The sequence below is a fragment of the Crocodylus siamensis genome, chromosome 9 (genome assembly GCF_052110815.1).
Source record: "Crocodylus siamensis isolate JL-2025a chromosome 9, ASM5211081v1, whole genome shotgun sequence".
Taxonomy (NCBI): domain Eukaryota; kingdom Metazoa; phylum Chordata; order Crocodylia; family Crocodylidae; genus Crocodylus; species Crocodylus siamensis.
Window position 1 is genome coordinate 59,855,343 of NC_143403.1, and position 22,257 is coordinate 59,877,599.

The 22,257-nt window shown below is 46.7% G+C and overlaps 2 protein-coding genes across 4 annotated transcripts in view; one reads left to right on the plus strand and one right to left on the minus strand.

Annotated features, from left to right (window-relative positions):
- The window catches only part of HIRA (histone cell cycle regulator), a 57,195-nt gene extending 39,512 nt beyond the window's left edge, over nucleotides 1-17,683 (minus strand). The window contains exons 1-5 of the mRNA XM_090062257.1: nucleotides 17,436-17,683; nucleotides 6,934-6,996; nucleotides 3,703-3,813; nucleotides 2,897-2,987; nucleotides 1,217-1,311 (exon numbers count right to left, since the gene is read on the minus strand). Of these exons, the coding sequence (XP_089918383.1) occupies nucleotides 1,217-1,311; nucleotides 2,897-2,987; nucleotides 3,703-3,813; nucleotides 6,934-6,996; nucleotides 17,436-17,472 (397 nt within the window). The 5' untranslated portion in view covers nucleotides 17,473-17,683. The remainder of the gene's footprint in view (nucleotides 1-1,216; nucleotides 1,312-2,896; nucleotides 2,988-3,702; nucleotides 3,814-6,933; nucleotides 6,997-17,435) is intronic.
- Nucleotides 17,684-18,064: 381 nt separating this feature from the next.
- Nucleotides 18,065-21,993, plus strand: MRPL40 (mitochondrial ribosomal protein L40). Of its 3 annotated transcripts, none has more exons than XM_090062259.1 (4): nucleotides 18,065-18,561; nucleotides 19,591-19,674; nucleotides 20,682-20,840; nucleotides 21,464-21,993. In XM_090062259.1, exons 2-4 carry the CDS (start codon nucleotides 19,670-19,672, stop codon nucleotides 21,771-21,773), a joined length of 474 nt encoding a protein of 157 aa, XP_089918385.1. In that variant the 5' UTR covers nucleotides 18,065-18,561; nucleotides 19,591-19,669; the 3' UTR covers nucleotides 21,774-21,993. The 3 variants fall into 3 exon arrangements, with proteins under 3 accessions (XP_089918385.1, XP_089918384.1, XP_089918386.1); XM_090062258.1 differs by lacking the exon at nucleotides 18,065-18,561 and adding an exon at nucleotides 19,181-19,358; XM_090062260.1 differs by lacking the exon at nucleotides 18,065-18,561 and adding an exon at nucleotides 19,216-19,257.
- Nucleotides 21,994-22,257: the final 264 nt, after the last annotated feature.

Consider the following 22,257-nt stretch of genomic DNA (forward strand, 5'->3'; position numbering starts at 1 on the left):
AAGTAAGTGAACTAAGGGAACAAAAGTGAAGCTTTTTGTGGCAGAGTCGATGGGAATTATAACCTGAAAGGGTTGTTATGGGAAAATAGGTATGAGAGGCTCTGGGACAGTCAAAATTATATGGCTTAATATGGGTCAAAAGTATCTGAGAGAGATACAGTATATGATGTCCAGAACAGTTATAGGAACCATAATCTCCTCTACCAACAGAAATGTATTCAGTTAGTAAAGGACCAAAAGAAGCTGACAAGGCACAATACTTCAACCTAAATGTCAGTTTTCAATAGTCCAAGTCTAAATGATTTTTAATGATTTGAGTGAGCTTCCAGAAAAAATTGTATTAAAAAATGCATTTTAATATATTTCAGCATTTGTCTTTTTTCCTAAAAAAGATGATATATATTTTTTAAACAATTACATTTCTTAATCTATTTTTATTTAGATCCTTAATTTTTAAATATTTGTCAAGGAACAGCAAATTATGTATTTATAGTTTACTAGATAATTAACATTTTTCCCATTATTGGGAATGATGTCAACCTGCATTTGGATAGAAATTAGAAATCAATTAAAATCCACAAAAGCAACATTTGAAAATCATTTTTTTAGTTAAAGAACACTAATTTAGATCAGTGATGGTCAGCTTGTCCAGCCCCATGGGCTGGATCTGGCATCTGGAGCTGCATCACCTGGTTCTCAGGGCTCCCCATAGATCCAGAAATTTGGTGGCAGTATGAGTGGAGATTGGGTTAACTGCTGCAATAATTGTAGCCTCAATTTCTACACCTATGGGAAGCCCTACAAATCACATGGCATGGCTCCATGGGCTGGCAGGGGATGCGATTTAAGGCAATAATGATAATAAAAATATTATCCTTGTTTTACAGGTAACTTCTACGAGTCAATGTGTAATCAAGTGACATGCTGAAGGTCACATATGAAATCAAGTTAAGTCAAGAATAGAATCCAGGAGTTCTGATACCTAGTCCCCTATTCTAGCCATTAGATACATTAAGTATCAGGAACCTTAAAAATGAAAGAAGTTTTAGGGGATGTCATCTGCTCGTAACTGGACCTAATCAATTACTGATTTTTGTGTAGTCAGTTTTGTCATCAAGTTATTACAATGTGCCCAAGAAAGTGTGTTTGTGAAAACATTTTATTCAAATATATTCTAGTCACATTAATTCCACAACTGGTTTGTTTTTTTACTTACCCCCTGAATGGTTTCTGAGAATTGACACACACCTCCACTGTTCAACATTAGCAAGCTTACTACTAGAACCAAACACAGTGCTAGGTCCAATGTACCTAGTTAAAACAGGACCAGATGAGTTATTAACAAAAACTCTCTCAACAAGTAACTTAATTTAAAAAAAAACCCAAAAAACTCTATAGTAAGAGCCTGTTCAGGTACTACCATAACAAGGAACAAGACTCACAGAACACAGAAATATTGTGTTATACATATGTAAAACCTCCATAATGTACATTTAGTTAGTTAAAAAGCCATATACTGTCCAAAGCACGTTGAGAATGTTAATAGTTAAAATACCAGTTTGAACAGTCTTAGTGAAGCTCTCTACAAAACACAGAAAAAAATATTAGGGGTGTGTGAAGCGGGGCCTATTCTATTCAGATTCAGATAAGGCCTGAATCAGGGACAGTAATTTGATTCGTTGATTCGGATCACTGCCCCTGATTTGATTCAGCTGAATCAGAATCTGAAGATTCAATGCTGATTCAGAGAATCCGTGATTCTGACATATTTAGAAAAAACTTTTAAAGCTGTGCCTACCTCAAGGTACCAGCACGGCTTGTGAATGCCACGATGCTGGGGCACATGGAACAACCCACAGGAGTGCTCAGCGGTGAACCCAGAAGTGGATTGGAAGTACTTCTGGTCCACTTCCGGGTCTGCCAGGGAGCGCACAGGGTGGGGTCCCCTGTGTTCCCCCAGCTTGGCAATCAGCCACAGGGGGACCCTTGGGTGCCCCTCCCAGACCCAGGAGGCACCAGTCACCAAGCCAAGGAGTGTCTGGGTGGGTCCCCCCAGAGCACTCCCCGGCAGCCATGGAAGTGGATCGGAAGTGCTTCTGGTCCACTTCTGGCTCTGCTGCTGAGCGCGCTGGGGAGCCCTCCGCGCTCCTGTGGTACACTCCACGTGCCCCAGCCTCGCAGCATTCATGAGCCACCTGCTACCTAGAGGTATGTAGAAAAAACACTGAAAGCATCTCTGTCCAAATCGTTGAATCTTTCCAAATCTCTTCAAATAGATTTGGAGGGTTCCAATTCGATTCACAGAGATACCAGGGTCCTCTGATTCGATCCGGATTTGGAGATTCGGCCACCAAATCAAATCAGGGACCAAAGCTTCACACAGCCCTGGAAAATATCCCACTTCCTAGACCACGGGTCAGCAACCTATGGCCCTCAGACTGGATCTGGCCCAAGAAGCCTTTGGATCTGGCCTGTGGAACCCTTTTGGTGGCATTCAATTCCATGTGCTGTGCCTCAATTGGCCACCCGGGGCTCCAGCAAAAAAGGGGCTTTTGCTGTGTCAGAGCTGAGTGGTAGGAAGATATAGCAGCAGCAGTGGCTGGATCCTAATGCCCAGCCCCCTCTGACCTGAGATGGGTCATTCCAGCCCCTCCCTTCCACCTAAAAATGTTGCCAATCCCTGTCCCAGACAGGAGGGATAACTGGCTTGCCGAAACAGGCTACTAGTCAAGGCAGGTCATCACAACAAGAATTCCAGTGTCACTGGTTTGCACTTGTGGTTCCCTCTTTATGTTCTCATTAAGCAAGCAGCTCGTGAGAAGTTTGCATGAGGAACGTTTTGTCAAACAGAGTAACCTACTTAAAATATGAATTTGAAAAGGAAAGAAATGCTTACGCAGCTCGTTTCCACACCATGATCAATTTGTCATCTCCCCCTGAAGCCAAGTAAACACCATTGTTTGACCACCGCACACAGTTTACACAAGCTGCAATGTAAAAGAAAATTAAAATTTAGAAGATTAAAAGCTGAATGAACTGGTTCCAGAACAGCACCAGATTTCATATTATGCAGAGTTTTGACAGAACAGCCTTGGGATTTGTTAGGTATGCTTGTTCCATTGAAAGCAGTTACTCTGTGTGCTTCAGATAAATGCACTGACACTTATCTTCAATTGCAGCTTCATTTCAACAATAAACTAGTTCCTCTAAAAAAAAAATTAGGAAAAATAATTTCACTAGCTTAACAGGGAAACAGTGGCATTCATCTATCCTATTCAGATAGACTTTCTTCAAATATTCTGGATTCACCATACACTATATCTGAAAACTATAATCAAAATGGGTTTTACATGAGGTTTCCTTTCTATTCTTCATTCTTTTACTTGTCCTTCCCTGAAATCCTATTAATTTTCAAAACTTTTTTCTACAAATTACTTTGTGGGCCCAACAAATCAGGTGGAAGAAGCACGTAAGCAAGTAATCTCCTGAGCCACAGAGAAATGTTTGGGCAGTTTTGCAGATAACCTGACAAGTTTTTTCTTTGCAGAACAGGCAAACAGTCAAGCTCTGAGGTCCCCCAGCAGTAGGTCACACAGACTCTCTTTCACTGAACAGTGTATTATATTTGTAATTACAAACAGATGTACTAACTGTCAGTAATTTGCCAAGGCTCAAAACCTATGGAGAACCCTTCCATGTTACCTAAGTGATTGTCCATCTGACAAAGCATCTTAGGAATATTTTCATTTTTTTCATCTTCCTCTTTCAGGACAGGAGCCATATTCCAGATCACCACTTTCCCAGAATCCTGTCCTAAAAATTAACAAGAAGAAATCAATCATTTATAAAAAGCAAGCAAAGATTTCCAACTTTATTTTCAGATCCATAAAAACACTGGCACTTGGAAACTGCAACAAAGAGTGCCTAAAAACATTTAAAATGGGCAAAGACGTCCAGAGTTCACAGTAATTTACAGTTTCTCCAACTGTGATTAAGATAGTTACATCTTTGTTCAAAAACAATAAAAGTCAAAGTGTATATAACAGTAATATTCATTATGAAGATGTGTAATTTATGCTAAAATTGATTTTGAGAAGGAAAAGGGGCATTAATTACAAGAGCATACTGACTGAAAATTGCATTATACAACTAGTGACTGTGTTAACCAATTTTTTACATAATTCCCAAATAAATCTATTTATGGAAAAGGCCCTTTTTTAACTCAGCATTTCTATCACTAATCAAACAGAGTATTCAGCTCCTCTTTAAAACTGAAAACATTTGGTCACTAGCTCTGCCTGGACTTAACACCAATGGCTGCTGACACACTGGGCAGGGGGGGACATGACGTGCTTTACCGAAAGAGGCAGTGTGTTAGTTTGATTGGGCTCTGCAGGGTCCATATAGATTACATACTTCAGCAGGGTTTTTGGCACTTTTATCTAAAACCAAGTCAATCAACTATTAGATAAAAGAGCCAAAGAAGCCCTGCTGAAATGCACAATCTATACAGATGCTGGGCAAGCTGTGTCCAACTAACACAATGCCTCTCCTATGCACCGGGCTCAGCATGGGGCCCTGCCGAGTTTAAAGTAAAGCACTGTTGGGGGAGGGAGGGTTATGTCTGTAAGCAGCCAATATTAACAGCCCTATTGGGCTCACCACTGATGGAGCTGCTATTCTCAGCTGGGGCAAATCCACACATGCAAGCACATGAGCTTGCAAAGACTCAAAATGAAATGGTGCAAATTTGAGCTGGGGCTTTTTGTCTCAGCATATGTGCCCAGACATGCACATTGGTGTGGTGCAAGTTGTAACACTTGGGGCAAAATAATCCTGCCTGGCTCCTCCCGGATCTGGAGCCAGGAGGAGCTAGAGCCTGGGGCCAACACCTGTGGGTCCCAGTAGTGTAAAAAGCTGCTCTGTCCTGGCCCCATCAATACAAAAAGCTGCCCTGGCAAGTAGCTCAGGATTACTCACTCTCAGAAGTTTCTGGGGCCCAGTCACTCGGTACCTGGGGCCAGCTGGACTGCTGAAGCAGCCCTGGGAGTTCCCTGCACCCTTTACACACCGCGGCAGTCTGGCTGTGGGGGCTGCTGCCTGGCTGTGACCTGCTGCACACCTGTCAGACCCAGACGGGGACTGCACAGTCAGTAGAGACATCTGGCCACCTGGGCCAGCTGGGAGTGGGCTGTGACTGCAGAGTTGGCCGTTGTGCGGCACTATTGCCATGTGTGCCCCTGCCTGGCCATTTGGGCAGCTATTGCCCAGAACATTTCCAGTGCAGTGGCCTGCTTTGACTGGCCAAAGCATGTCCTCCTGACCCCAACTGGCCAGGAGGTCAGCCACTTCTAGCTGGGTCCAAGGTGCCAGCTCTGAGCAGGCTCCTCTACCCTGGGTCCTGTTACTTGCCTCTCTAACAGGAATTCTGGTGTTCCCTATTTGAAAACTGAAAAATCCCTGATTAAAAAAAAAAAAAATCCCAAAGTCATTCTGCAAAATACCCTGAAATCCATGTTCCTCCACAATTAAAACAAAAGACCTCTATATGCAGAGAGAGCAATCAGTTAAGCAATGTCTTATAGATATATCTACAGTGTTAAAGAAATATGGAGGCCTGCCAGTGTCTCTATCATCATAATATAATGAATTCTAAATACCTACACGTTTTGCTCTTTGCCTTTGGTTTTCCTACCATAGAGCAGTTAGAGCTCCCCCTGGCCCCTTCAATAACCAGGATGTGGGGACAGCTGCCCCTGAAGCCACAGCTCCTGCCAGCAGGTATCATCCTGTCTGGCAGCTGGGCACATAGGGTGCATGCTGGGGGGAAGTGGGGTTTGCAGGAGGGGTGGAAAGAGGGGTGGAGGGATGTAGGGAGCCATTGGGTGTGTGGGTCCATTGTGAGGGGACTGGGGAAGGGGCTGCTCAGGAGGGGTGGGTCCTCTGCCCCCTCAAACAGCTCATGAATTGGCCCCCCAACAGGGGCCACATGGCCCCCCAACAGAGGCTACCACTCCCCCCTCCCCTTGCAGGGCCCATGTGCCTACTCCCTGCTTGCTCCCCTAGCCCCTCTTGATTGCTGCTCTGCCCAGCATGATTCCCTACCAGCTCCTGCAGCCCCCTCCCTCCCCCCTGATGGCTGCCCTGACCAGACTCATCCCCTGCTTGCACCCCCAGGCCCCCCAACGGCTGCCCCACCCAGCCCTACCTTCCACTTGCACCCCTAGACCCCCAATGACTGCCCCATTCACCACACCCCCTCGGCCCAGAGGCCCCAGTGACCCTGATGGCAGCTGCTACTGTTGGTGAGTGCAATGTTTTTTGCTTTTTTGGGGGTTTTTTTTAAATTGCCAGGATGTTGGGGCCAGGCAGGGCAGCCATCCTACTTACCCACACGGAGCCTGGGTCCAGCTCCCTGTGGCTGGCACGCTGCCTGCCCTGCACAGGCACAAAGCATGCTTCAGCACCGGGATGAAAGCCGGCCATACAGATACTCTGACTGGCTACTAGAGCGTCTCTGTGAAGGACCCAAGCCTCTGATTGCCTGCCCAGCTTTTTTTGCCCAGGGTATTTTTTTGACCCCTAGATATTCCGGGGTCTAATTTTGCCAGCGTGGGGAACATTTTTTTGTTCCTGCACGTGCCTCTTTGAAACATGGCAAGAACCACATGCATGCTCGTCTGGACCAATGTCCAATGGACATGCCCTGACGTCCAAAAGAACAGGAACACAACTATGTCTACACATGACTTCATCAACCACAGCAGTTACGCTCTATTCATTACAGCATTTTCAAATACGCTCAGTTGTTTATCTCTCTCCAGACATGGAGATGAATGATGAATTTAAAAAATGGATAAAGTGAAGAAGTGTGGCGAGGATACAAGATTACTTTAGCTCAGAATTCTTCTTCCTATTAGTATGCAAACATACCTTGCCCTCCAGTTGCAAACTTGGTCCCATCTGGGTGAATATCAACTGAAAATATTGGCTTTCCTGGAAACAGAGACAGAAAAGCAACACAGTGAGTAAATCCATGCTCCTAAGAACATTGTAATGCTAACTGAAGCTCAAATGTTCTAGTTAGCAAAGCAGCAACTAACTTTTTCTAAAAGTTCTAGTCAGTGTAGAACTAAAAATTATGGAAAAGTATAAAGCAACACACTGCTTCAGAGACCATCCTATACAGATTACAAATTCACTGGCGTATAAGACTGCTCATAACAAATCAAACCAATGATCATCAAGATGACTGTCCTGCTTTTGTAGAAACATAGGCCTCGACCACTGTACAATACATGGGGCCAATTACAGTTATGTAAAGCTGTCCTTGAGGAAAAAAAGCCTCCCAATTTCTATGGCAATCACCTGATATCCTGAAGCAAGAAAATTCATCTACCCCAACATCATCTTGTGTAACAAATTCTATTGGACATGCAATAACCCAGCTCAGTTTTAAATCCTGTTACTAATGTTATATTGTAGCACCCACACCTTTCTAGTTACTTATGACTTCCAGAAAGGAGAAAAATAAGAGGCTAACCAATTCAAAGGCTGGGGATTACATACTCTTAAAACTTTCTTTTTCAAAAGCAATAATCCTATTTTTATAGACTGTCCTGAAGTAACCCAAAAAATCATGAATCAATTTGGCCACACGACTTGAAAATGTGGCAAGGGATGGACGGAAGTGCTAACTGCCACCACTCCCCCACTGCCAAAATTCCCCAAACCATGGGGGACCCCACAGGTCAGATGCCATGGCTCCATGAGCCAGAAGTTGAACACCCCAAACCATACAGAACATACACGCGAATCTGATAAAGAACTGTGGCTTCTCTTCGGATGAGTGGGTTTGCATCTATGCTTTCCTCCACTAATGTGATGATGGTAACCAAAGCCAACCCTAGCGGGGTGCGGGGCCTGGGGCAAATCAGCCTGTGCGGGGCCCCTTTAACACTGCACAGGGCTGTGGTACCCCCGCAAAGGGGAGGGGGTGTTCTCCATACTTCTTCTGTGGTGTAGGGCTGGGCTGCCAGCTGCAGGAGGGCCCTGCCAGACTGGCCGTGGCCGCTCCGCCCAGGCCCTGCAAAGCACAGGGCCTGGAACGATTGCCCCGATTCATCGTACCCCAGGGATGGCTTCGATTGTAACACGCAGACAAGGCTTTGGGCAGCACAGGAGGCCAACAAAATATGGGTCTTCTAAGAGCAGAAAACTGAGGGCAATTAATCAAGTCTGCTGCAACGTGGCAATTGCCACACTCCAGCAGCCTCTGTCTCTTGTGTATCAGTGTCCCTGTGCTTAAAAACGGCGGTGGGGTGCCATTTTTAAGCACAGGGACACAGATACATGAAACGTGGTAGCACTTTAATTAGATCAGGTCCAAGAGCCGCTCTAATAAAAGAGCTGCCCCCCCCAAGCATGTGTAAAAGTGCCCTGAAAGATTAAATTATCTTGGCCTTGCCTAAATGTTATGCTAGTTTAATTGATGACATCATTTTAAACTATTTCCAGCCACTGGCTGCTTATTTCAGTTTAAAGGGCCAGTTGAAAAACAGATTTGAAGTTAAACGTGTTACTTTCTCATGAAGACAAGGCTTTGTACAATTAACCTTACTTCCTGCCCGCCACCCCTATGCCCTCCCCTTTTCTTACTTCTCTCACAAAATGGCACAGGCCATATAAAAAATTGCTACAGCCCAAGCAAACACAGACAAATTTGTTTCTTTGGCACTCATGCTTATTCTCATCTTTAGACCAAATTAATGTTGTACATCCTAAATAATTGTGAAACAAGCTGTTATACCTGTTCCTTTGCAGAAACAACTGGCATTAAAATATTTAATATTGTGAGTCCACATCTGAGTAAAGATTTACCATGGAAAACAACCATCTTACGGATTGAAAAACTAACAGTAGCTTGCTCCAAAGTCTGAAGTCTGGAGGTTTCTGTACTCAGGAGAGGTCACTTTTTCAAACTCAAGAAACAATAGTTTTAAATGACCTATTTTACAGGGCACCTTTCTTCTAAAAAAAAATAAAGAACTGGGATGCTGTTCTACCTCTTCCTTATCTGACTCTTTCCTAGTTCTTAAAAAACCCCAAATGCTGCAATTTCTGCCTCATCCTTAGAAGCACCTTTTTCTTCAGCAACCGTCACTTTCTTTTTTTCTGCACAAAGTTCATCTGCCAAATTTTGCACAGCTCCATATGGGAAATTCATGTATATTATTTATTATTTAATAAAATTACTCCGATTAAGTGTAGGGTAGACAGACATGTGTCTGTGATGATTTAGATGGGAACAATCCTGCCTTGAGAGAAGGGCAGAGGCGAGCTCACGAGGGTCGAGCCCTATGATTCTACTTTACACATAGGGAATTATTAACATAGAACCATGAACCTGTTTTCCAAAAGCACCCTGAATTTTGTGCTGATAAAGGCAGTTCTGGCAAGTGAAACCCTCATGGAAACAGCAGGGTAGGAGTCCCCACAAACACTACCCTGCCAGTATGGCTCAACTCTGATCTGCAGGGAATTACTTCGACTGGTCACAGGTAGGTCAGTCTCCATGACCCATTAAGTGTTGGATTTTCTTTTGATTCTTCCAGCTAAGGTAAAGCCTGGTGATGAATTCATGGTATAGGCAATGGGCCCGATTGTCTCCAACTCACCTCATATAAGAGCCACGATGGATGGGGACCATTTACAGTACTCCCAGCTGAGCTTGACTGGCTTCATGCTACTTACTTGGAGACAAAAGGTCATGAAACTCACTAGTTGCCTACATATTGCTCATCTGCTAATGAATATTAATGTTATGCTTCCCAGAGTGAGCTTCCCCCAACCAGGGACGTTTATTAAAGTCTAATCATTTGTAGTTTACACAATTAGTCTTTCACTCTCAAGGTACCCTGGTAAAAACTTCTCATGTGATACCTGTTCTCAAACACACTGAGATGGCCACACCCTGTCCTTAAAGCGGCAACTTCCATTAACCAAACCCAAACACTAAGCATGAAATGCTAGTATCTACACACCATCCAAGGTAAGTTGTAAATACAATATTGTGCTATTTCAAATTATTTCAACAACTGTCCCATGTACCCCCTGGCTTGGCAGCAGCCCCAGCCTCAGTCCTGCCTGACTCCCTCCCTTCCTATAGTATCCTCAAGCCCTCCCCACCACACTTATCTAGGGGAGCTGCTCTCCAGGTTGCCTGGTGGCCATATGCATATACATGTACATAGCACCCCTTGCCTAAACACCCTTCTCCCGCACACACCCCCGTCCCCTGCAGGCTGGAACTCTGCCAGCCTGCAGAGAGCTCTCTGCAAAACAGCAAAATCCATGGGTTTCTCCATTGAAATGAGAAATCCTTGTTTTCCTCTGTTTTTCCATGAGAAATGGAAAGCACGGATCCCTGTTGATAAGACAGATATGTGCACTGACACAGTAGAACTACCAGAGGTTCTGAATCTGTGGTGTTTAGACCTTACGATTTTTTAATTAGGTCAGGCTGCAGACAAATATACCTTTAACTTCTTTTTAAAAGGAGAAAGGAATTTGCAGTTTGGGTAAGTACATCAGATGCTCCAATTCAGCTGTTCAGTCTGTTCACTCCTATACTGGAACAAGTAGCTCTATTTGTGGTCAGATCACACAGCAATATATGTACGTCTTCTACTGTTATAGGTATTACATCTGCCCACACCCTCAGCTATATAGCCCCGGGTCTGTTCCTGTGCACAGCTGCTCATCACACTGTTATATCAGCTAAGAAATATAGTACTATTCTTTGATTAAATGGGATAAAAGCTAGTAGCAAAGTTGCAAATTGTGAATGTACATCCGTTCTTTTACTGCATCAAGACTCCTTACATATAATGTGCATGGTATCTTGGTTCACCAAGAGCACATGGCTCTTTCTACCTTTAAAATGCAGAATCCTTCAACAGTCAGATTCTCTATGGAGGCTTCCAAGCATTCCAAAAACTGCATTTGCTTTCAATTTTATGAAGTTATAGAGACAACATGATTTTAAAGGAAAAATCTGCATATATTTAGTACAGAAAGGTACAAGTTAGAATTTTGTTCCCACCACCATGCTCTATATTTTTGGTCTGATAAAGTTAGCAGAGTAACATAACTCACTTCTGTGGGCCCCCCAAATAGAGATTACGATTAAAATATTTAAGAACCACTTCTTAGTATTTGGGGGCAGTTTACAAACAAGAACTCATTCTATTGTTTTGTTGAAACTATGCAAACAAGAGAACCATTATTTGATAGTAACCATTTCCTTTCCTGCTCTTTTTCTTCCTCTAATTGATTACTATGTTATATCCTGTTAAAATGAGCCAAAAGGTTCAATGTTCCTGTCTGCAAGTGTTTGAATGCTTTCCCATTTGTCAGATACTCAAAAAACCACTAGGAAATTTAAAACAACTCTAGTAATTAAGCAGCAAACCAAACAATAACATAGGGAACATTCAAATTTGTTTGACTGAGTTAGAGGGTTTTTTTTCCTCTTACACGAATCCCTAACAAACAGTTTAAGCTACCAAAACACATGGTTTGAAAGGGAAAAACATGGTCTAACAAAAATGGTCTGTCATGAGGCTATTTCTCGGAGGATAAAGAATATAACAGTACCCCCTGAAGACTCCAATATTGAAAGTGAGCTTGAAGTATTTTATAAAAGAAATTCATTGAAATTTAGGGCAAACTGAGAGCTAAAGTCATAACCCCCACATATAAAACCCATATTCAGCACTGAAGTAATGGATCTCTTTTGCTGATAAATATGAAATAGACACCCATTATCTTATTATCTATTATTTAAACTCTACGCAAGAATAACCAAAATGTAAAGTTGTTATAACATCGTTTGTGTGGATTTATACAGTAACATTGGTTAGTTCCTATTGATTTTATTTTTCTCCACCCCTTTTAATACAAACTAGCATCCAACGCAACTCGCAGATCAGTTCAAATATTTACATTCTGCTACTGCGGCTCAAACAGAAAATACACTATAAACCTCAATTAAGTAGAAGTAGGCCCCAATTCTGAGGGCTGCTCTACATGAGCAGACAATTGTGCCTGGCCTTAAAACTCACAGAACCGAACTGAGAACTGAACTGAACTTCTCTCCACAAGAGAAGGCTGAGGAGGGATCTAGTGGCCTGTTACAAACTAGTCAGAGGGGACCAGCAGGCATTGGGGAAGTCCCTGTTCCCCCGAGCACTGCCAGGAGTGACTAGAAATAACAGTCACAAGCTGGCAGAGGGGAGATTCAGACTAGACATCAGGAGGCGCTACTTGGGTGTCAGGGCGGCTAGGATCTGGAACCAACTTCCAAGCGAAGTGGCGCTGGCTCCTACCCTGCAGGTCTTTAAGAGGAGGCTAGACAAACACCTTGCTGGGGTTATTTGACCCCAGTACTTTTTCCTACCATGGCAGGGGGTCGGACTTGACGATCTGCTCAGGTCCCTTCCGACCCTACTAACTATGAAACTATGAGATCCTTACAGAAACTGGAGCCAGGACCATATTGCAGGACTGGGGCCACAGAGGTTTATTAAATACAATGTCATCATACTGATCCCTTTTCATATGGATGCTAAATTAAATAAATTGAAAAAGAACACTAAACAGATGGTCCAGATCAGGTGTGCCACAAGTGGCATAGGCAGTCTGTATGTGTGACAGAGGGCAGACAGAAAAGGAGACAGGAAGCAGGTCAGTGGCAGGCAGGACAGGGAGAAGAAAGCAAAACAGCAGACTGGACAGAGGAAGGGGATCACAATGGCACTTGGGGATGGTGCACAGCTAATCTGTGGCATGCCTGCCAAAACAATTCACCCCACTCATCTAGACAAACTGTACTCAACCCATGGAGTCAATTCACAGGACCAGCATGCAGGGACCCTTGTAGGATTTGGAAATGTGGCAGCAGCATGCTGCCACCACTAAATTTTTGGAACCAGTGGGGAACCCCACAGGCTGGATGACATGGCTCCATGGGCCATAATTTGGTCTAGAACCCTACATTTCTCTAGTGTTTAAATCAGGGGTAGGCAATTATTTGGGCTGAAGGGCCACCTAGGGAGCTTGGATGTGTTGTTGTAGGCCCTCTCCACTCCCCCACAACAGGTCACCAAAACTCCCTAAGTGGGCTGGGCATGCTCAGCCAGGTGGATGAGATGGGACTGTGGGCAGGTGGGGACCGATGTCTGGGAGCGGGACAGGTGGGCAGGGCAGGGCTAGGGCTAGGATTGGAACTGTGAGGTGATCACAGAGCAGGGCTGGGGCCCAGGGCAGAGCCTTAATCTGGTCCCCACATGACGGATCATGACCCGCCCAACCCAGGAGGGGGGCAGAGCATAATGCCCATGATCTGGCCCCCACTGCCCTTGCCCCAGCACAGGTCCATGTGGGCAGCCCCAGTACAGCATGGCTGCAGAGCAGCATGGCCGAGCAGCATGTTGTGGCCCCAACACATTGTGACTGGATTAGGCTGCTCCACTTTGCAGCCATGCTGTCCTGTTGGGTGGAAAGTGGATTACTGCTCTGCCCCAAGGCCCAGCTCTGCATTGTCACCATCCTGCAACCCTGATTCCAGTCCTGGCCCCACCTGCCCATCCCGTTCCCGGACACTGCTCCCCATCTGCCCATCCCGCTTCCAGATACTGCTTCCCACCCACCCACCCATCCCATCTACCTGGCTGAGTGTGTCCTGCCCACAGGGGTTCCAGGTAGTATCCATGGAGACCCTGCCCAAACACCCACTCCGTCCAGCGCTCCCAGCAGTGGGTGCAGGTGAATGGGCTGGGGTGGCTAGGCAGTGAAGCCACGTCTGGTAGTAGCAGTGACACTGGCACCGACAGCTAGGAGCCACTGCCACTACCGCAGCTCCTGGGAAGGGGAGTCCAGCCACCGCACTGCCCCAGCTCTACTGCATGCCTAAGGGTAGCAGAACTGGCTGTACATACCTTGGCCCAGGCTGCCCTCCAAGTCTGGGCTGGGCTGGGCAGGGTTGAGGGACCCACCATGGGCCAAATAAAATCCTCTGGTAGGTCAGATGTGTCCCACAAGCCAAATTTTGCCCATCCCTCGTTTAAATGATATGGTTCCCTACCCTCCAAGCCAGGTAAAAGTAGCAGAGATTTTAGGAAAAGGGGAAAGAAAACAAAAAAGAAAAAGGGAAAACTACAGAAAGATAGACGCTTACAAAAGAACTAAAGTAGATACATATAAGGAATGTGAAAAGCCTATGAGAAAATGCATTTAAGGAAGAAATATACCACATTGCTCTGATAAGAGCTCAGATAAGGCAATGTTTAGTAACTCAATGGGATGAAATCCCATAGTGTCTAGCTATATCAAGTGCTCTTACAGTAAACAGGCTGTATCTCAGTTGAATACTACAGGACTCCCAGATGTATTACAAATCAGAAGTAGATGTCTCTGAGAGGAAATCAGATCCCAATGCATGTCTACTGCATTAAAACATTAAAAAGTTCTTTTAGTCTGTTCAATAACATAAAATCCCTGAAGTGCCGGGAAGAAAGGGTTAAATTTAAGTGCTTTGCACTATGTTGAAAACCCATGTTTGATTTTTAGTGCCTTGTTCCCCAAAAATCGCTAGGGCAGAAACTCTTCTATTGGCAGGAAAGGGAACATTAAGAACGTTCACCTCAGGTTTCAGATATATACAAAAAGAACCAGCTGTGCCCCTAACAGGCAAACTCCAATGCACACAAGTAATCCCATTGAACTTATGTGTTGAAGGATGACAAACATGGTATATTACACACACAACTACACTAAAAATGTATTTCACCAGGCATCAACCTGAATCCCATACATTTGATGATAACAGCACTGGCCCCACCTCCTGTACTTTTCATCAGCAGTTCTCATAGCAATTTACAAAGGAATCCCAATATCAACACCCCCATTTTGCCAGTGGTAAAACTGAGGCACCAAGGTGATGCGACTTGCCCACGCTCATCCCCCAGCAGGCCATGCCAGATGCAGGAAAGGATCTCAGATCTCTTGAGTCCCAGACCAGTGCTTTCTCCACTGTGCCACATATCACCTGTAAGCTGCTAACAGAGACTTAATATAATCAACATGGAAAGACTTAGGCCACATGTTTGCAAATGGGTCCTCACAAAGAGGCTTCCAGGGACTGCACTGCAGATCCAGACAAGCACAGAGTCATCCCACATGAAGCTGGCTGCAAGATCAAATCTTAAATGCCATGCTTGTTTTACATTAACCAAGTAGAAATAAAGACAGGCACATCTCAGAGCACTGCACTTTCACTTTTTTGGCTCCATGCAGTCTTTACATGTAAAGGATGTGTTCATGCACTGACTACTCAAACAGTAAAATGAAACTACATGTATGTTTGTAAGATCTGTACTTATTCTTCACAAAACAGAAAGTTTGACTATGGTCTATACTCATTCCGCTAAAAGAAAATAAGCTATGAAGTAAGCCAACTTTAAGAATGTCTGTGGCTTTTAGCTGTGCAGCAAAACTGTCCAACTTGAATAATACCCAGTTTACTCTGGATACCAGTCATCTGGAAGAAACGAGTTGAAGCTTCTAGAAGTTTATAGGAGGAAACAAATTTATCTGTCAAAATAAAGTTGTGTGCTGAACAAATTACTTAAATAAAGCATCTCTGTATGTGAGATGAACTTGAACGTTCAAAATTAACTCTTCACATGAAATGTGTTCCACCTGAGATTACTTCTGTAACAACAAATATTACTTTAATTTGCTTCTTTTGCCTACTGATAAGAGGCAAGTTTAAAAATAAATTATTAGCCACTAATAGTATTTAGCATTTTAAAAAATATCTTGGCAAGAATTACAACATTTCTCTGCAAATGTGTTTATCTCACTGGAAGCACTTTCTTCCTGAAGGTCAGATGTCTCCTACGTCACAAACCTCTATGACTTATAATTACAAAAGCAGCAAGAGGCGTTAAAAGTGACTTGTTGTGTGGTAATAACCTTTTTCTACAACAATGTAGTATAGACTCAATGAGCTAGTGCAGTTTTGGGAACCCAAACATAGAAGGTGAATATAAAATATAAAACCTCAAAGCAAAACAAACAAAGCGAGTTTGGCAGACTCAAGTTAGACCTATTTCTTCGGTGCTTTGCCCCACAGACCCAAAACAGGATGGGGGTGCACTAGCACAGTGGAGTGCAGAAGTCTTCATTCTTCCTGCCAAAATGATGCCCGGTGTAAACTTTTAGCCTTGTTTTTGATAAGCATTCAAATACATGCAATTTGCAGTGAAGAAACATAAGCGGCTCAGTCTTCCCCTGACTAACACACCTTTTCACTACTGAGTTGGAAAACCAAGAATCTGAAGAAGACTGCACTGCATGTGAAAATGGAAATAAGTCTATCCTAACTGTGCTGTCAGTCCATTAAAAGATATCACTCACAAAAACTCTTGCCTCGCGTATCTCCTGGACCATCACAGCTACAATATCACTCCACCACTCCCAACAAATAACTGGTTTCCTACAGTTATATTCTTTTAACTCTGGCAAGCAGTCTCCTGAACGCAGTGTCACCAGGACTGTTACCCAAAAGACCAAGCTGTTTTTTCTGCATGGTAAGAGGCAGGAATTGCCCAATGGGACTCCCTCTTCTCACATCACCCCAGCAGAAGACAGCTCTCAGGTGTCCCAGCAAACACTTGGGCAAAGCGGTCCCCAGCCAAACCGGATTATAGAAGCCCCGTTTCTCTAGCTGCACTTTCATCGCACCAACTTTGGAGAACAACTTACACCAATTCTCTCAGCCTGCAAGACCTAAAAAAAATGCTGTGGTTCCCCAAGAGAAGCCAGGCTGGTTCACAGGCAAATGAACCATCGTTACCTTGCTTTTGGCAAACCCGTTCTGTCGAAGGTCAAGGGCCCGTTACATTCCTGCAGCTCCTAAAACCAGAGGTCGTTTGGGAGCCACTTGTAACAGCTACATTTGATCAGGCAGGGAGGGAAGGCAACACCCCAGGCTGGCGCGTGGGCAAGCAGCAGCAGGAGGCTCTTACTTGGTTTCATGGCTGCGCTCAGCTCCTCAGCGGCAGCCACCACAGACCGTCGCAGTCAGCGATTTTTAACTTTGGAAGCCCGCGAGGCTCCAACGTCTGCAGGTAGCCACACGCCCTACACCCCTCACACACCAGCTAGACACACGCACGCACCGCCACGCTTACCAGTCGCACGGCCAAAAGCGCCAGCATGCCGCCACACGCACCCAACGCGCCGCCACGCTCCGTGGCACATCCGCACGCGCCCATAGGATTGCACACACATCCACACGCGTGGGGTTGCACACGCAGCACCAACACAGGGTTGCACGCCCGGCGCTGCAGGTGCACACGCGCGCTCACCATTGTGGTTGACCCAGGTCGGCTTCAGGAGCTTCATCGTCCCGCGCCGCCGCCGCCGGGAGCCCAGGGCGCGCGGGCTGCGGCCGGGCTGACTCCGCCGCCGGCTGCGGGGCGGCTCCGCGAGGCTGCGGCTCGGCTCAGCGGCGCCCGGCGGCCATGGGCTCCCGCTGCCCGCGCCCTCCGCCGGCCGCAGCCCGCTCAGCGCCGCGCCATGCCCCGGCCGCGCGCCCGCCCCGGCCCCAGCCCCGCCCCCGGCCCCTGCCCCCGGCCCTGCCCCGGCCGCCGCCGCCCGGCCGCATCCCCCGCTCGGCTCTCAGCGGCTCCCCGGCAACGCCGGAAGTCAGCACCGGGCAACCGCCTAAGCGGCCCGGCGGGAAACATCCGCCCGAGCCAGCCCCGCGTGCGCTGCGGGCGGGCGGGGGCGAGGGGCGGAGGATGAGGGCCCGGGCGGAAACACGCGCCCAGGAGCGCCGGGCCCCGGGCTGCGGCGCCCGAGCATTCCCGGGGCGGGGGGGTGCCGCAGGGCCCGGGCCCGGAGGCTGCAGGCAGCCGCCCCTGCGCAGGCTCGGCCTGGCTCCGCGCTCCCAGCGCGCAGGGCAGAGCTGCCCCCTCGAGGCGACACGAGCCCGCGGGGACTCATGCGTGCGGGGGACTGCGCTCGAGGGCCCCGCGCGGGACGGCGGTGGCGAGGAGCGGGCCCCATGCAGCCAGGGTCAAAACTTGCCTTGCCATCAGCACAGCCAGGAAGGGAGAATGGGATTTCTCCTACTGAGCTAGTGATGCAGCCAAGACACAGACAGCCAGATAGATACTTTGGTCCTTAGACCAACACACCTACAACCTGTACCCCGTACTCTCGTACTGAATCACATACTCTCTTATCTGAATTATATCTCGATGGACGGCCAGTCGAGCCATGCGGATCGATCGACCGACAGTGGATCACTCAAGGCATGCTGATTCCATCGACCGAGCGAGCCGTGTCCATCCGATCGACCGAGGGAGCCATGTTCCAGCGAGCGAGCTGTCTCGATCAGTCGAGCGGTGTCGATCGAGCTGCGCTGAGCAGTCGAGTGGTGCCGATGGATTGAGCGACTGACCTATGCCGATTGATCCGTCTTGATCGGTCGGTATATCTATCAATCTATCTATATGTTCAGATAAGAGAATAAGCGATTCAGCAAGAGAGTGCGTATCTATAAAGATATGTGTATAAATCCAGATGTGCGGATAGGCGAGTAAGTGAAGTGTCCCCCGCTCGCGCTCATCCTCGGCGTGCTTGTGCCCTGAGAGTCGAGCAAATGAGGGGACCGGTGTAACCAGACTCAGGGGCTGTCTCTGCGTTGCTGGCTCGGCTCCGCACGGCCTAGGTTTTCCAAAGCACGTCCTCCCCTCTCGCTGCCCAAAGGCCGTGCTCAGACACAATCACTTCCAGAAGCGCCTTCATTTCCTCCCAACCAATCGAGGCACCTGCCTGAAGGCCCGGGGCGGGGGCAGCCTCCAAGAAAGGGAGGCCTGGGAAGGCAGTGAAGAGGGCAAGGCTCGGCGCCAGGCTCTTCCAGCAGGGCTGGACATCCAGGACCCGCCCGAGGGACACGCGGCGGGCACGGGAGAAGGAGCCGGGCCAGGGCGCGCAGAGGCCTGCTCTGGGGCAGTGCGGGGCACGGGGTGTCCCCAGGCGGCCCCGCCGCGCGCGCTGCGTCCTTCCCGCCGAGAGGGGCGCTGTGGCCGGCGCAGGACCTCGGCGCGGCGGAACTCAGGGGCGGGGGAATGGGGTGGGAGCCGGCTGCGTTTCCAGAGCGGGCGCCGCGGTCACTGCGCTGTAGGGCACCTCCGAGCTGACGCGGTTACCCGCGCGCGGGCCATGTGGGCCGCCAGGCTGCTCTGCCCCGTGCGGGGCGCAGCGGCCGGCTCCGCGCTCAGGTGGGGCCGCGGGCGGCAATGAATTCCCCGCGTGGGACGGGCTGCTCTGAGCCTCGGGCCTAGGTCGGGGGGCTGGGCTGGGGCAGTCCCAGGGCGACAGGGAACCTGCTCCTCAGAGCCAGCTCTGCCTTCCTCCCCTCCGCGCAGAGCACTTCTCTGCCAGGGTGTCCCCGTGGAGGACCGCCCCGTCTCCCTGCCCGACTTGCACTGACCACCTGCTCTCTTCCCGCAGCTCGCCGCCCTCCCGCGCCCTCCAGTCCTGGGGCGGCCACTGGCAGACCTCGGTGCTGGCGTTCAAGGCCTCCGTCCCCATGAGGTAACTGAAGGGTGCTGTTCCTGCTCGCCAAACCTTCTCCGGTGCTCTCGCCTTTCATTGTTATTGGGGCATTTTTTAAATTCAACATAGGTCAATCCATACAGGTTCAAAGGTGCGTCTGATCTCAGTGCAGTTGGGAAGAGCCAGGTCTGGTCAGCAGCCCATGGTTAATCAGGCAGCTCAAGCGGTGGGCAGTTGAATGTAGGATCCCATAGGCTGCTGGGATGCACTTTGGACAGGAGACTCTACTCCCAAAATAATACCTCTTTTTATGCTGTTTTATTATTGGTTGAGCCGATGGTGCTTCACTTCCACCAGTTAAGCTCTTTCAGCAGGGCTGGAGGATAAGCCTGTAGGATAAATCTGGCCCAGGGCCACATCATCCACCCCACAGGGCTGCTCACTGGCCAGGAAATATGGCAGTGAGGGTGCGGTGGCAATTAACACTGACATCCCTCCACCGCTGCCCAGTTTCCAAGTCGGGTGTTGCTATGGTGGGGCTGGGCCCAGAGATTGACCTGGCACTCCCCATCCACTCTGTGGGGCAAAGAGGTTGGGCAGCACCTAATTAAGGTACTTGGTCTGTCATACTAGGTCTATCAGTGTGTCAAAGGTGTCAATCATGTAAATAACAAACTTGCACTTGAAACATAAAATGTGTCTTGTTTAAAACGTATTAGCTGTACTGTTTTATTTTGGCAAGTACACCCCAGGTAAATTCTAAAATGTCTTGTGTCCTAAAGCCCTTGCCTTGCTTTTACCTCACATAACACTGCCTAATAAAAATAATAATTTTGCCTTTGCCATTTACAATTTCAAGTCTAGCCTGACTTTAATCCAGCTCCTCAGCTTCACTAAAACCTATGTCCTGTGATTTGTTGTGTATAAACAGTTTTATTTTTCTAAAACTTCCTTGGGCAACAGCACAATGTAGAAATAAAAGTTATTGCTAGTTCATGAATATGCAAAGATATGCAATTTTTAAAATTGATTTTTTTTTCCATTAGAGCAGAACCCCAAAGGAAGAAGAAGAGGGTGGATCCGAAAAGAGAGCAAATGGTGAGGGAGCGTTTGAAAAAGAGGATAAGAAAGTTGGAGAAAGCTGCCCTGCAACTGATTCCCATTGAGGACTTCATAACACCAAGCAAATATTTGGATAGCACCAGGTACAGAGAACTGTCAGCTTTCCCTGTAGAGTTGATAATGAACAGGAGAGATAGAGGTAGACGCAAATCCTGGACATGATGCTACTCATATCCATGAGCTACTCTGGCTTTTATCTATGGGTAACAGTATGGTGACAAACAGCTAAAGGTTTGAGGAAGTTGTCACTTTCAAGTTTCAGCTTGTTTTCTTTCTGCCCAGTTCTGAAGCACTGTTCTGTCTTTCTGTCTAATGGAAGTAGAATTTAGTTCTGGGTGGAGGATGTGCATTTTTTCAGATGTTGTCTTAAATTTGCACTGTTTCTCTCAGAAGGGAAAATAATTGCCTTGCTCTGGTACATCAGTCTAATTAATATGTGTAAAGAAATTTTACAAAATTTATCATCAGCCTATTGAAATAGCATTTGTGTCTTCTCTGCTTAAAAAAACAAAACAAAGTATCTTGGATAAGTTGAATTTCCTGTTACAAACTTTTACTGTAGGATTATAAAGCACTTTTATGTGCTACTGTGGTTTTTGGGTCAACTTGACTCCCTACAGTTCACCTGTGACTTTTATTAAATGCTGTTTTGGGAATGGGAGTAGTTTATGTGTTAAAAATTGTTACTTTCTTTGATATTTGCCAGGGTCCGAAGTGCCGACCCTCTGTCGGTTGAGGAGAGCGAGAGACGTGCCCTACTAATGAAGAAATGGGCCCTGTACAAGCAAAACCAGCACAAGGCAGACATGCAAACAGTTACCATGCTTGTAGCAGCCCAGGAGAAAGCACTAAGGGAACTGCGTCTGGAATCGGAAGAACTTTACCAAGCAGCAATAAGGAAAGATATGGGACTGTTTCCTTTTGAAAAAGAGGGTCCAAGTTACACACCACCAGCTCCTGGCTATGAAGCTCCTGAGGGGAAGTACAATGATGTCACCAAGACGTACACATACTGAGAGGGGGACAGTTTGCCATGCGGCTGACAACAGACGCTTAGTTTGTTAAAGGACACAATGGGATTAAACTGAACTGTTTTGGTATGTCAAAAATTATGATTAATGTGGTTGTCAGGAAATCCTCACAGAAAATAAAATTCCCACCTTTCCCTGCCCCCTTTCTTTCTTAGAATTAGCCACCTTGGTAATAAAATGTCCAATAAAAACTAAGTAAACTTTACAGCAGGCTAGGGAGAGTTTTATTTTTTAAAACATATTTATGGAATCTTTTTCTTTTATCTGTTCCTTGGTAGCTGTTCTCTGCCCTAACCATAACTCGAGATATAAACATGATACAAGGAAGGATTGTTGAAACAATTGTGTCAGTCTGTAGGAAGAAAAGTTTCAGTTTCTACTTTAACTTCCATTTGGATTTTTGAGGTGTTTGTGGGTGCATAGGAAAGGGAAAATTGATACAGTAGGGAAAAAAAACAGATAAAATTCA

Bases quoted from the DNA above. Each gene is read 5' to 3' on its own strand.
- MRPL40 (XM_090062258.1), top strand. From the start codon at position 19,300: ATGTGGGCCGCCAGGCTGCTCTGCCCCGTGCGGGGCGCAGCGGCCGGC. The intron at 19,675-20,681 runs GTAACTGAAGGG...TTTTTCCATTAG, and splicing joins AAGGCCTCCGTCCCCATGAG to AGCAGAACCCCAAAGGAAGA. The intron at 20,841-21,463 runs GTACAGAGAACT...GATATTTGCCAG, and splicing joins AAATATTTGGATAGCACCAG to GGTCCGAAGTGCCGACCCTC.